Source organism: Podarcis gaigeae (genome assembly GCF_964106915.1).
Source record: "Podarcis gaigeae genome assembly, chromosome: 3".
NCBI lineage: Eukaryota > Metazoa > Chordata > Lepidosauria > Squamata > Lacertidae > Podarcis > Podarcis gaigeae.
Genome location: NC_139680.1, coordinates 33,034,771 through 33,049,839, shown reverse-complemented (window position 1 = coordinate 33,049,839; position 15,069 = coordinate 33,034,771). Strand labels below are relative to the sequence as shown.

Genomic DNA, 15,069 nt, shown 5'->3' with positions numbered 1-15,069 from the left:
TTATTTCTCTATAAAGTTTATATGGTTTCTAGTATAAACTGTCCACTGCTGCTAATTTATGGTGTGTTCTTACAGATCAAACTGGAAGAAGCTCTCAATTTGGCAATGGAGTTCCACAACTCACTGCAGGACTTCATCAACTGGCTTACTCAAGCTGAGCAAACCTTGACAGTAGCTTCTCGGCCAAGTCTTATCTTGGATACTGTCTTATTTCAAATTGATGAACACAAGGTATGTACAGAAACAAAAACAGATGTGCAACTTTCTTCTTCCTGTTCTGTGGACCCACAGGCTGGCTGGCTTGTATTAATGTTTAAAACAAGCCAGCACCATTAAAATCCATAGACGTTTTACAGTTTTTTAAAGTGACATTTTATAGTGTCTCTGACCAATAAAGCAGTGCATAACACCATCAGTTCTTAGGTATATATCTGCATGCTAGAAGACTCTGAAGCTTTTCAAATACTATCTTTTTTCATTCTTTCACAAGGTATTTGCCAATGAAGTGAATGCCCATCGTGACCAGATTATTGAGCTGGACAAAACTGGAACACATTTGAAATACTTCAGCCAGAAACAGGACGTTGTCCTCATTAAAAATCTGCTGATCAGTGTCCAGAGTAGATGGGAAAAAGTAGTTCAGCGCTTAGTGGAAAGAGGAAGAGCTTTGGACGATGCAAGGAAGCGTGCCAAGCAGGTAATGTGGCAAGTCTTCCATAACAATTTGAGCGTAACCTTGCTGTAACTAAACCCATGTTTAAATGAACAGTGTGATGACTTTAAGTCATCTGAAGGAAACTGGAATATTAGATCAACAGGTTTGGCAAGTAGTGGGAACCAGAATGGCTGTTTCTTCAGGCCAGACACCAAAAGTGAAAGTAGAATCTTTACTTTCCAACCAAGCAACAGAGTGGTATATGGATGTAGTGTTCCTGTTTTGCATGGGAAGTTCATCCTTATTTTATTTTTCACAATCATCTCCATTAATCCACCATTTTCTGAAACAAATTGCAACCTCTCTACATGGGTGCTTCTAGCCTTCTCAACATTTTTGTAGTGTCAACTTAGGCTGAGGCTCATTATCAAAGGGATATGACTGTGTAGGGATCATGTCATTTCAGGGTTTTATGTATGTGCAGAGGAGGTGGATGAAAATCAGAGCCCATATTTTGGTGGGACAGAGAGATGGCTACATGAGGCAGGCAACTCAAACTTTTGATTATGTGTGTTAGTTTTTCATGTGGCTTCAGTTGTCATGTGGGCTATTTTTAAACAAAACAACATCCCATATAAAAAATAAAGAAGTACTGTCTCTACATGATTGCAATACCCTCAAAACAACACTTTATCATATGTGTGAATCATCCCAACAAGATAGTATGTCTAAGGAAAGAGTGGCAAACCCATGGATCACATGGGACCCATGAAGCTATGTCAGGCAACTTACTTGCCCCCAGAAAATTTGGGACCTCTTCCTCCACTTAATAGCAAAGGTGCCTCTTCCCCTTCTGCTGTGATGCCAGAGGTAGGACACTGAACTCAAGAGACACAGAAGCACTTCCTTCTGTTTCCTGAGCTCCAGGTCCTGCTTTCAATGTTTCCTTGCCAAAGGGAGAAGAGGCACATTGGCAGGGTAACTGGGGGCCTCTTGTTCTCATTCCAGCCCTGGGCTAGGAGGAAAGGATCCCCTCTTCCTAGTCCAGCACTGATGTTGGCAGAAAAACAGTATGCATGTTCTATTGACCTCTAGGTATGTTGTGTGTATGTATAGTGTATGTTTCTACATGTGGTGGGTGCATGGGTGGCAGCATGTTATTTGCATTTGCGCTGAGCGTATGTGGCCCTTGAAGGGTTCAGCAACCCTCAGAGTGGCCCTCGGGCCAGAAAGGGCCACTCCTGGTCAAGTAGATATGTCAATAGAGGTTGGGAGTCTTGGATTTTCCCAGCATGGGGCTTGAACCTTATACTCTGCTGACTGAGCAATCCCAGAGAAATTTCAAATAATTTGCATCACTCTAAAAGGGAAATAGTCCTTTGGTCCAACATTTATTTGTGTGAGTCCAGTCTGGATTGCCTGGCTTTTAATATTGTGGGCCTGATTCAACTAAGTTGTTGCACCAGTGGAAGCCAGCACCCTGAGTTCTGCCAATGCAACTTGGTTTCCCGTCCTCGCCTACCCTGCATCCTCCCCATTTAAATTAGTAGACATGACTGACTTAGACCCATTAATTTCAGTGCATACACTCTGAGTGAAACCTAACTGAATGCAACCCTTAATATTTTTTCAAAGCTAAATGTGCATTGAATGTTTTGAATGCATAATCTATGCCTATCAATGTATGTAATTGAAAATCTTGCTTTTCCACAGTTCCATGAAGCCTGGAACAAACTTACTGAATGGCTGGATGATTCAGAAAAGACTCTGGATGCAGAGCTTGAAATTGCAAATGATCCAGACAAAATTAAGATGCAGCTTGCCCAGCATAAGGTGAGTCACTGGTAATGGAATGTAGAGGCTGTCCAATCAGATGGCAGGAAAGCCAGTGAACCAAGCACTGTGTAATTAGCAGGAGGAGGGAGATTTATTGGTCACTAGGTTGGAATGTTTGCCACCATCAAATTCAAACGCTGGCAGTTTTCCAGCTTGTAAAATAAATAGAAGCTGGGAGGTTTCTCTGCAGGGTTCCATCTTCTGAAACTACATGTGGAAAGGAAAAGCACAACAGTAAAGAATCATAGGAACAAGATAAAGGGCACTATGCTATTTTTTTCTGTGTGCAATGTTATAGGACAATAGGATCTGCTAGAGTTTAACTACACTCAAGACAGGCTCAGAGATTGTGTGGATCACCATTTGTAACATGTTTTTTTTAAAAAAACAAAAACAAAAAAACAAGCCAGCCTATCTCAAAAAAATAAGCAAAGTAATATCAACAACACAAATGAACGTTGCAGAAGGAAAAAAGAGAGTTTTTCTGTTAAGGGTCCACAGCTGTCAAGCGCCTTTACATAAATCTGGTGATGTGCAGATGAAAAGTAATCTTTAAAACCTGGGCCTCTTCTGAATGGAGATAGGGAAAGGGACACGCTGTGCACAGGGATTATATGCTCCGCAAAACTACTTGTATGCTGAAGTTCAAGAATTACTGTTACTTTGGTCTGCCTAGCACTCTCAATATCTTGGTTGTCAATCAAATTTTAAAAAAACAAAACACTCTTTCTTAATGCTTTGTTTGCTTTGCACATCCACTGCTAGTTTTTGTCGTTGTTGTTGTTGTTTTGCCTTCCACTGTGCTTCTTGTTAGGAGGTTTGATCCTTTTGTAAGAAACCATTGTTTCCATGTGGCAGCATCTACACTTTCGAACTCCCTGTCTGTCTGCATCAGGCAGGTACCTTTACTGTACTCTTTCTGCCATCCCTTAAAACGGAGTTCCTCAAACTCTGCCCTCCCAGATGTTTTTGGCCTACAACTCCCATGATCCTTAGCTAGCAGGACCAGTAGCCAGGGATGATGGGAATTGTAGTCTCAAAACACCTGGAGTTTAAGGAAGCCTGCCTTAAAACATTTTTGTTTAGGCAAGCCTATCCAGAAAGGTAGATGTGTGTTTTAGCCTCTTTTACCTATCTCTAATTCTTAATTGGGACGCAGGTGGCGCTGTGGGTTAAACCACAGGGCCTAGGGCTTGCCGATCAGAAGGTCGGCAGTTCGAATCCCAGCGACGGAGTGAGCTCCCATTGCTCAGTCCCTGCTCCTGCCAACCTAGCAGTTCAAAAGCACGTCAAAGTGCAAGTAGATAAACAGGTACTGCTCTGGTGGGAAGGTAAACGGGCGTGCGCTGCTCTGGTTCACCAGAAGCGGCTTAGTCATGCTGGCCACATGACCCAGAAGCTGTACGCCGGCTCCCTTGGTCAGTAAAGCGAGATGAGCGCCGCAACCCCAGAGTCATCCGCGACTAGACCTAATGATCAGGGGTCCCTTTACTTTTAATTCTTATTTATTGTTTTAGCTGTTTTTATTGATACTTTTAATATTCCTTGTTTTATTACAATCAAACAGTGTGTGAATAAAATTGACTGTTGAGGCCTTTGAATTAGCTTTCAGCACTTTCCCCTTCATTATACACAGTTTACTGAGTCCTAGTGCCAAAAACTCTATATGGATGTACAGGGTGTTAAAACTTGTCTTGACTAGATGAATGGGTAAGATCATTACTATAAATAAAAGATAACGCGCAAGTAGATTCATATCAACCAGCAGCTCTGCTTAATTATGACTTCCACTGCCTTTTCTGAACACCAGAAGCTGCCTTATACCAAACTGGATGTCATTTCACACAGAATTCACACAGGAATATTCTATACCTGGAGGTGTCAGGAACTGAACCTTCTCTATGCATGGGATGGGTCTTACCACTTATCTACAGACCTCGCCCCTGATCAGATGATAATCCCATCAGTATGTGCATTCTGGAAGGATTTTGAGTTTTAAAAGAGCTCAGAATGGCCACCAGTCTACTTCTGGGACTGGATTTTTACACTCAGCTGGCAACTAGTATGTTTAGAAATGGGTCTTTTGTGGGAAAACATTTTTAGAAATATTTTTTTTAAAAAAAGATTCAAATTTTCATGTTGTTTTTAAATTCAAAAATGCAGATTAATTCAGAAAAGGAGTGGAATGGATTTATGAATGCACATTTGGTAAACTGACACACACTGGAAACATACTGACTTGTCCACCTCTATTAACCTCTCATTCCCCCGATACATGGACAGTCATAAAATAGCCTCAAAAAATCCTAGCTACTCCTCTTAGCAAATATTTGTATGTTGCATGCCTTTGGTTGCTGTATGTTTTCAATCTTCCTTTTATAAAGTAAACCATTGAGTTATTGTTGAAGGTTTTAATGCTTTTAGTATCTAAGGCTAAAGACCGTAGACTAGGCTCTATTTGATATATGGAATAACTTGGCTTTGTTCTTTGGGAGTTTTCAAGAAATGAAGATTCTAAAAATGAGCTGTCTCATATTTGTTACATATTGCCAAAGATTTGAAGGAGTATTCATTGGCTTTTTATCAGTCCCCAACCACCACCAAGTTCTTTGCATGTTATATTTAGAAGTCAGTGAAGAAAGAATGGGCCGTGTAGTTTGTCTTAATCCCTTTTTCAAGGATTTTTTAAAAAAAGAATATTGATATTTTTTAAGGCAGGGGTATCCTTCAAAAAATTGCTGGACTACAACACCCATCATCCCTGACCATTTGTCATGTTGGCTGGGGCTACTGGAGGTCCAAATCATATTTAGGTCACCACATCAGCTACCTCCTCCCCATTTTTAGGTTAATATGCACCTCATTACGAGTCAACCTCCATTTACTTTACAGAAGTGACATTGGTAGGATAAATCTTTTTTATTCAATGACTGTAATTGCTTGTGAGTTTCATTCTAGAGAATATTTGTAAATGATATAGCCACCAAAGAATTCACAAAATTGAGTCTTGCGTTTCTACTGACCAACATTTCTTTGGCGGATTCCTTATTTGTGCCTTCTTGCAAAAGCATGATAGATGTACATCTTGATAATCTTAGCACAGCCCTACTCCAGAGAAGATAGCAATACAGAAATACTCAAGCATTTTATTGTTTACATGGGGGGCACTCACTCTCTGTAGTATTTAGCATTTTATACTTTGTTAAGTAGTGTACTGAATGCAAGTTAACCAAAGGTTTGTCATGTTCCTTTTTTAATGGTAAAGAATGGAACAATATTTTCCAGTGTAGCTTCTTTATTCTAGTCCATAAGTCAGTAAACTTAAGGTATTGGGTTTCAGATGATTTAACATTGACTTCTACATTGATTTGAATGCTAGTGATTTGGTGTAAATGCTTTGTAGAAGACAGTCCAAACTTGTGGACTATCACTTCAAGCTGGGCACCAATGCCTTGCTACCATTTCTCTTGCATAACTTATTTTAATTGCTCAATTAAAGTCATTTGATTGATAGTCTTATTGATCCCAGGGACACGAGGTATATTCTGGAATAAATGCCAGCGGGTTCTGGAATCTAAATATCCCGGTGACATTTCATGATATTTCCTTGCTAAATGTAGTTTGTATGAAAATCTCATTCATTGTGTTTGGCCCTGTTCACACATCTGATAAATCATAGATAATGATTGACCATGAACATGCCTAGCTGGGCTGTTTATTTCCTCCCTACTAATACACAGAAGACTCAAACCCTGATCCTTTGCTTTGGGATCATGCTTTATTTCACTGTCAACAAGCCATGACTGCTATGCCAAAAGCGGAGCTTTGCTAGAAATTGTGGTTTCTTGGGAGAGAAACAAACCAAGATCCCTGGTTCAGATGTAACGCTAAGCCAGGGATCGTAGCTGATTCATTTCCTCTGCACCTGAGATGGGAAAAGTGAAGTGGGCATAATTCATCCATGCATTATAAGCCATGCTTTATGGATTACCATGATGTGTGAGTGTGGTCTTCGTCTCCAAACGGCACAAAATACGTTGTGTAGGTTATGTGTGTTGTGTGCTTCATATTGAGTCTCTTTCTTGAACAGGAGTTCCAGAAGGCTCTTGGAGCTAAACATTCTGTGTATGACACCACAAATAGAAGTGGACGTGCTTTGAAAGAAAAAACTTCCCTAGCTGATGACAATCTGAAACTGGATGATATGCTGAGTGAACTCAGAGACAAATGGGATACAGTATGTGGGAAATCTGTAGAAAGGTAAGACAAAAAAGCTTTGCATCTTACTTAAAAGAGGTTCTATAAAGCAGTAGCTAGGTCTCCTTATCATCCCATTTTCCTTTCCCCAGCTGGTCTTCAGCGAATGTCCCTGGTCAGAATAAAATTATGAGAGTCTCACTTTGAGCAGAGGATGTAGGTTCTTGGCTCCACTTCCCCATTCCTTAGAGTGTTTAAGACTGTGTACACATTATTCGCTTAAGATTAAGCTGATTGGGAAGGGGAGAAGGCATCAGAAATGCAGCATTTAATAAGGAATGACAGGCTAGATAAAGGATAGGTGTGGATTATCTCTAGCATCATGTGTACACTGTTTCTCAAACCAGCATTGGAAATGCACTGGATGCAGAGTAAATGGGAGCCAAAATCTCAGAATAAGCCAGCTGCAGAATAGGTATTGGTTTGTTCTTCCAAGAGTGGCTGGAGGCAGAGGAGACCCATTTCCTATTCAGCCAAAGTCTCTGGGATGGTTTAGAGCTCCATTTCAAGAGTCCTGTGAAATGGGAAGTGCATGGTCCAACTCCTACGCACTTTTCTTTATGTTGTATATTCCTTTAGTTCTAAGTTTGAGCTCAAATCTTGTCTCCTGAATATATGAACAATATATTCATTTGGCTCCTCCACTTGGTCTTGATAGAGAGGTGTGTAAAGCCAGAACATTTTGTTTTGTTTATTGTTACCTCTGAAAACTCCCCCAGCCCAGTTGGAAGAGAGGAAGGGGTGGTGGTAAAACTGGAAGAGCATGTAGCCCCTGGAATAGCGACTGATTGGAGGCAGGGCGAGGGGTCTAGGAAGTAGGAACTAGTAGTTGGCAAGATAGAAGCAGAAATGTCACTGTGGAGAGGCTGTAAATGAAGGAAGCTGCAGGAGGTAGGATGAATCCTAAAAGACCTAGATTTATGGTGTTAGAGTCATATTGCTGAGTGCGTGGGCATAGGGTGCCTGTAGATCTGCAATCACTCTCCCCCCCCCCCTTTTCACTGTGTCTGTCTTGTTTTCCCACTTCAGACAAAACAAACTGGAAGAAGCGCTGCTGTTTTCTGGGCAATTTACTGATGCTCTTCAAGCTCTCATAGATTGGCTGTACAAAGTGGAACCGCAGCTGGCCGAAGATCAGCCTGTGCACGGAGACATTGATTTAGTGATGAACTTAATAGATAATCACAAAGTAATGGCCACAAAATTACAGTCATTTTCATATTATTTTGAATCAAGCTGTTCAAAGCATTTTGAGTAAATGCCTCTTGGGTCAATTTGTAACTTTTAAGAAAGATTGATGAGCCCGTTCAATAGGTTAAAAACCTTGGCCTGTGGTATAAAAACTGGCTGGAGAGGGAAAAGAGCTTGCTGACTGCAACGAACAAGATTTATCTGAAACTTGCCTTCAGTGCTAAAGTTGATCTGCTACATTTTTCTTCATGCAGATTTTAATTCGGATTATTAGAACTAAAAACGCTCTTGAAAGTTTCTCAAAAGCAGTGGGTAATAGCATTATCAGCCTTAGCTTTTTAGTCCAATCCATTTATAAGAGGTGCAGGGACTCTGCTGCTCACATGTTCCACCATCTGCAAGGGCTGCCCCTTGTCTTTTAAAGGAAGCAAGAGATTTGTGGGCACATGCTTTTGCACATATAGAACTGCTGAGACAAACAGAAACTGTCTCAGCAAAATATTGCAGAAGATGTGGAGTCCTGGAGCAGAGTGTAGGAGTATAAGAGAGGCAGGGAAAGTGAAGGAGCCCCACGTTATCAAAGCTTGCACTAGTTTTCAGTTCCTTGTGTGCCTAGAGATTCCTAGTGAAAGTTTCAGGGGTTTTCAATATGTTGTCTTCTTTTTTAATTGGCAGTGTTCACGTGATCCCACATTGCATAAGGAAGATATTGTTGACCTAATGGTTTCTTTCGGTATATATGTAGAACTACTGATTTGTAAGAAGTGAGGGGGACATTCAAATACAGCAGAGTAGCAAGGATTGAATAAAACAAAGCCAGACAGGGGGATGAAAATATTTACGGGACTCACATTACAAAACAAAATAATGTTCAGTTAAGTTTAATTTCTTTAAAAATTAAGTCTATAATAATGAACTTTCTCCATAGTTGTGATAGCTGTGTTACTCTATTATCTTGGGAGATAATAGAAGGAACCATTTCTTTCCTTTTCTTAGGCCTTTCAGAAGGAACTGGGGAAAAGGACAGGCAGCGTCCAGGCACTGAAACGCTCTGCTCGTGAACTGATAGAAGGTAGTCGTGATGATTCCTCCTGGGTTAAGGTCCAAATGCAGGAGCTGGGCACTCGGTGGGAGACGGTGTGTGCATTGTCCGTCTCCAAGCAAACACGACTGGAACAAGCCCTCCACCAGGTGAAGAATGAACCACTTACACTTATTTCAATCAGATGCAGCCTATGCATGGGTTGGGAATGCATTCATTGGGTATCATTGCCGCATAGGAAGTGACGAAACAAGGAGGGCCTCATCTGTGCCATGCCTGTGCCACCAGGTTCTGCATAAGTTAAGGAGTCCACAGTGAAGCAATGGACAGATAAGCACAAAGCAGCTTATGCAAAAGAGATTAAAGTTGAAACAGGAGTCCTGATTGCTAATTGCAGCTATTTCACCAGGCCATGTCAATGGAGTGGTGCTCTTGACTAGACTGAATTGCAAATAGCCTGCCCTACAGGAAACCTTTTAAAAAGCTATTGAATCATGAGGAGAAAGATAGGCTGGTGCTACTGTTACATGTGCAGAAGCCTTGCTGCTTTCATATACTAAAAAATATCGGGAAAATAATTTCAGAACAATTCCCAAACTCCTCCAGACACTCCTGAGGGAGAGTAATGTGGTTATGGGCATTGTTCATAAGGTATCTGCAGTAAGTGCACACACAGATACTGCACTAACTCATGTTGCGCCACTTGAAGCTAGAGGCTCAGCCTTTTTCTGACACTTCTTAAAGCACTACCAAAATCTGAAAAACCATTTTGACCAAAGACCATTGCAAAACACACACACACACACACACACACACACAAAATGAACATGCAAAGGCTGTAACTGGCAGTGACAGCTCTATAGTGATATTGCTTTCTGCTCTTCTATATACAACCTCGGTTAACTCCCACCACTCCACAAAGTAATTAACATCATTCACTAGCATGACTCCACCTGATAATTTGTCAGTGTGAAGGCAGGTTGGTCTGAATTCCACTTTCACATATGCTATCAATCATATATTTAAAAGCATGCACAAACAGGCCTATGGGCTTTATTAAATCCTTTTTTAAAAGCATGTGACATTTTTACAGCCATGATATCAGAGTGCTGTATGTCAGATTCCTTAATGGAAAGTTAATGTACCTCCATCGCTGAATGATAAATGATTCCACCAATCTGGGCACAGGTTCATTGTTCATGGGAGGAATCCAACAGTGTACTCTTTCAGTCCAGATCCCTTTTACAGCATTCTTCCCCCCCCCCAACTTTCTTTTCCACTTTCATTTATACAGGCGGAAGAATTCCACTCAGTTGTGCACGTTCTTCTGGAATGGCTGGCTGAGGCTGAACAGGCCCTTCGTTTCCATGGCAATCTCCCAGATGATGAAGAGTCTCTGCGTACTCTAATAGATCAGCATCGGGTGAGTGAGATAATTGAGACAGTGCTGGCTCTTGACTAGATTTATGAAAAGGTCGGAACAAAATAAAACTATTTATGACTTATTTGTATCTGGCAATGAAAATTAGTTTCTTTCCTAGAAATAAGGGCTCGTGGAAAACTTTTGATGGGTGATTGATAACTCAATCAGCTAAAGCACCTTAAAATCAGTATACTTACTTTAAATGTTTCCTTCCTAAACCATAATAAAATTCTTGATATTCATAGCAACACAGTTATTAAACTGCAGTAGAACCTCTCCTACCCCTTGAAGTCTGGCATAGACCATGTCCCAGACCATCAATCCTCTTTATCGCAAGAAGTCAGATTCAGCAGAATTCTAGTAGCAAATTCATTCTCTTCCTATTACTCCCAGTCTTTACATACATACTTTGTAGGCCACTTTCCCAGTGGGTTGAGCCTTGTCTTCCAGGAAAAAAAAGCTAGCAGGAAAGACTTCAGGACAAAAGCATAAGAAGGTGGATAATTGGCTAAATATTGATAGTGCCCTTCATAGAAGTCAAGTGGTAAGAATGAAGCCATTATACCCCTCTGTTGAACAAGGCCTGCAAAATTTATGACCCACCAGGCTAGCACACCACTGGCAGTTCATTTATAGTGGATAAGAGCAAGACATGCAGAAGGTGCAGATCATTACTTGTTTAGACTAGTCTAGGACAGATCTGCATGCTAAGGAAGATTGTGATTATGGTAAATGAAGTGGAGTGGGGAAATTTGCAATGTCATGTGGTCTGTTTTACTATGTATTTTTGAGGAGATGTGTAGCTGCTGCTTTTGTCTCTTGTAACATGTAGTTCTTCATGTTACAAGAGACAAAATCAGTTGGATTTTCATTCCCCACTCCCAACCCACTTTCTCTCCTCCCACCTTTTTTTTTCTTTTCTTTTCTTTTCTTTTCTTTTGGTAACGGTCTATGCTATGAGTCAGGCCATTTGTGCAGCTACTCCTCCAGCTCCACCATTTTTTTTCTTCTGGCTAGTCTTTATGTATCTGTTACCATACAATGAGATCATTGAAAGGCTGCCAGACGCTATATTGGTAATGAAGAAGAGAATATCTTGTTTACTGTCATTCCCTCTGAACAGGCTCCAGATGGTTCTCTTTGGATTTTCTCTCACCAAAGAAAAGGCAAATTCTCTCTCTCTCTCTCTCTCTCTCTCTCTCTCTCTCTCTCCCCCCCCCCCCTCTTTCTTTCTCTCTCTCTCTTTCCTCACATGCACAGTTCTCTAGGCAAAGCAAGCAATACGTAAACACAGGATAACAACATACAATAACGGCAGCTAAAATGTAAACCATGCTTTAAAAATTTACAAGCTGTAGAAGTTGTGAGTGAAGACGCATTTTAACACAATGTGAAGTTTGGAGTATCTTCAAACATACTTTTATCGAAACCTAAATATATCACATACTTTAGTTCTGCTGCTTTCCCCTTTGTTTTTGTGAAGGAAATGTCTAATAGGAATATTTTTGTGTAGCAACATTTTAAAATTCTTACCCTACTCTGGTGGGGTTACTTGACTGCCGGTCTATCAAGGAAGGCATTTCAGCCCTTTATTTTATATTGAAAAGCTCAGTTTCACAACCAATTACCCTTTAAAAAAAATTGCACTTGGTTTAATAGAGGTTAGGTCTCCTAAATAATTCAGATTTTACCTGTCCTTGTGGGCTTTGGGGCCAATAGGCACAGTGGGTAAATGCATTAAACTAGGTATGAAGGGAAAGACATTTATGCTCTTGCTCTCTCTACCCTAGTCCACCTCCTACACCACTCAAACGTCTCATGAATCTTTTCTCTTGTAAAAATGCTATATATCCTTAATTCACTTTCTGATTTTCCATATCAGCATAGGATGACTTAGGGCCTATAACTTACAATGTGGACAGTAAAAAAAACAATAAAATATAGAAGATAGTCTAAAACAACAGCAGAGAACACAGCAGCCAAAATATCCAGGAGGGCTCAAAACCTGATTAAAAGGGGAAAATAATAACTTTGCTTATCACAGTGGAGGAGTTTTGGGGGTAGGGACCATCACAGTAAAGGTTGTATTGTGTTTTGTCACCTTACAAATAGAAGGGCTTTTGTGGGAGATCTGAATTCTCAGGCATCTTTGAGATGAGCATTTCAAACAAAAAGCAAAATTCTCAAGAAGATGACTGTTCTTTTGTTATCTGAACCCCAGTGAAAGTGGGCCTCAGACGCTTGCATCCCCTATTCCTTATCCACAGGAAGCAGGAAGCAAGTGCAGCAGGGAAGTTGGCAGTAGTTCGTAACCCAGTTAGATACCGGTAGGTCCTGATTTCTTCCTGGTTCAGGGCGCCATCCTCCCACATGTGGGGCTTTGTAGAGCAGCAAGGCCACTGCTATATCCATAAGTCCTGCTACTCAGGGTGACAATAATGGAAGATGCGTGGGGGGTAAAGGATGTTCGGGTCCAGTCCAGACCTGATGCTGTCACACAATCGCAGTGGAACTGGCTTGGGATCCAGTGAATCTCAAGTCAGCACAGCCCTGCCCACTCCCTCCATCAGGAGCCCCTCTGTCCCGGGATGATTCAGCAGGCAGCAGGAGGCTGTCTCAGCCAGGAGAGCTGAGTGAAGGGACACTTTGGCCTGATGCAACACACAGTCTGTCCTAAAGGAGGTTTAGATCGCTCAGTAGGTCGGTTGCTTCTGCAGTCAACATGTTAGCATCCTGTAGTCCAAGAATTCAGTGAATGGTCCCTAGAAGTCTGCATAAATATATGCTGGCCCAGTTATACAACTGAGCAGAGGTGCTCTGAGTAGAGAGTGTGGTTTGATTAAATAATCAATCCTCTGGGTTTCCTGAAACATGTCCAAAAGTAATTAACTTGCTATGACATCTAAGTAGTGCTGTCTCACAAAGTTGTGTGTGTGTGTGTGCATAAATATTGCAGTATTGAATTGCAAACTCCAGCATGCATTTTGTCTCTTCAATTAGCCCTTAGTCTACAGTGGATCTTAAAATATTCTTAATAAGTGAATCACTTTCCTCATGCTTTGCTTCTCTTCTTCCTTCCCTGCCACTGGATCAATTCAGATGCCGAGCAATTCAGTGTAGGCATCTGCTCTTTTTGGCTAAACCAGCAAAGTCTGAAATCACTTGGATTTTACCTTTGAACCACTGCCAGCACCTAATTGAAATCACTGTTTTTGCCTTAGGAATTCATGAGAAAACTGGAAGAAAAAAAGGCTGAGCTAACGAAAGCCACAGGTATGGGAGAAGCCATCCTGGCTATCTGCCACCCAGACTCCATCACTACCATTAAGCACTGGATAACAATCATCAGAGCAAGGTTTGAAGAGGTCAGTCTATCTCTAGCAGGTTCTCTCTGGTAATAATAATCAGTCTTTGATAGCTTGGAACACAACTGACAATTAGCAAGGCACTTATATTGTGAGGAAACGATCCAGCTGTCAAGAACAAAATGTTTAACATACTCATGCTGTCATGTGTAATAGGCTGGTTTTGGCTCTTCCATTGCAAATGTCTCTTGAGGAAGAAGTAAAACACTCCCCAGATCAGTTCATGTTCACAGATAATCACAATGAATTAGAAGTTAAGCTTTGAAAAAGGGATAGGGAACCTGTGGTTCTACAGACATTGTTGGACTCCAACTCCCATCAGCACCAACCACTATGGCCATTTGTCAAGGATTAAGGAGTATTGTGTGATACTTCTCAAAATGTTACCACATACTAAATACCCAATCGTTAAACACAGCAGTGCTTTCCAACACTTCTGTGCTGCTAGAAACCTTTGGATCACAGTAAAAAGGCAGTGACTTTTCTTTTTGTACTTCTCTTCATGGGGTGCAAAGAGTTCCAGCTTCTACTCACAGAACTCACTAATGTGGTTGCTCAGCAGTCCTTTGATAATTCAGCCAGATTTGTTCATGTGAAAGTAATGGAGCACCCAAAGCCCTGGGTTGTGTGAATGTGAATATCATGCATACTTTTCTTTTCAAGGTGTTAGCATGGGCAAAGCAACATCAGCAGAGATTGGCAGGGGCCCTGGCTGCACTTATCGCTAATCAAGAGCTGTTGGAAGCATTATTGACTTGGTTGCAGTGGGCAGAGACGACACTTAGTGAAAAAGACAAGGAAGTCATTCCTCAGGAGATTGATGATGTTAAGGCACTCATAGCTGAGCATCAGGTAAGAGGGTCGTTGCTATGATTATGATCAAATCAGTCATCTTCAATGTACTTATGTGCATATGCATATTTTGGAAGTTCAGGTGGAACAGAGGTTTTTAAATAAACAATTAAAAAAACATGCTTTGGCCACATGATCAAACAAGGGTTCTGGTTCATGTAGCCTTCTGTTTTTATTTATGTTGTTTTATTGTATTGTACAGCATTGTTCTGGTAAAAGGTGAAGAAAGGCAATATTAAGGAAAACTGCTCTGTTCTTGTACACAGTAAACCAGTGCTCCAATTCACCGTGCAATTGATTTCTCCTTTAGACTAAAGAGACAGAACAGCAAAGAAAAAGAAATTGAAAACAATAAATAAGCTGGACTGTAAGATAATACTGTATTGCTTGTGTTCAACTTTACATTCTACAATATGCCTTAGAATTGTTCTGGGACCACATAGTTCCT

At 40.9% G+C, this 15,069-nt stretch overlaps 1 protein-coding gene across 43 annotated transcripts in view; it reads left to right on the top strand.

Annotated features, from left to right (window-relative positions):
* The window catches only part of LOC310840285 (dystonin-like), a 298,340-nt gene that overhangs the window by 263,651 nt on the left and 19,620 nt on the right, over positions 1-15,069 (top strand). For all 43 annotated transcript variants that reach the window (XM_083729601.1, XM_083729632.1, XM_083729623.1 and 40 more), the window contains 9 exons: positions 76-231; positions 491-697; positions 2,369-2,488; positions 6,582-6,751; positions 7,778-7,937; positions 8,936-9,130; positions 10,276-10,404; positions 13,626-13,769; positions 14,433-14,621. In XM_083729601.1, coding sequence (XP_083585727.1) covers positions 76-231; positions 491-697; positions 2,369-2,488; positions 6,582-6,751; positions 7,778-7,937; positions 8,936-9,130; positions 10,276-10,404; positions 13,626-13,769; positions 14,433-14,621 — 1,470 coding nt within the window. The remainder of the gene's footprint in view (positions 1-75; positions 232-490; positions 698-2,368; positions 2,489-6,581; positions 6,752-7,777; positions 7,938-8,935; positions 9,131-10,275; positions 10,405-13,625; positions 13,770-14,432; positions 14,622-15,069) is intronic.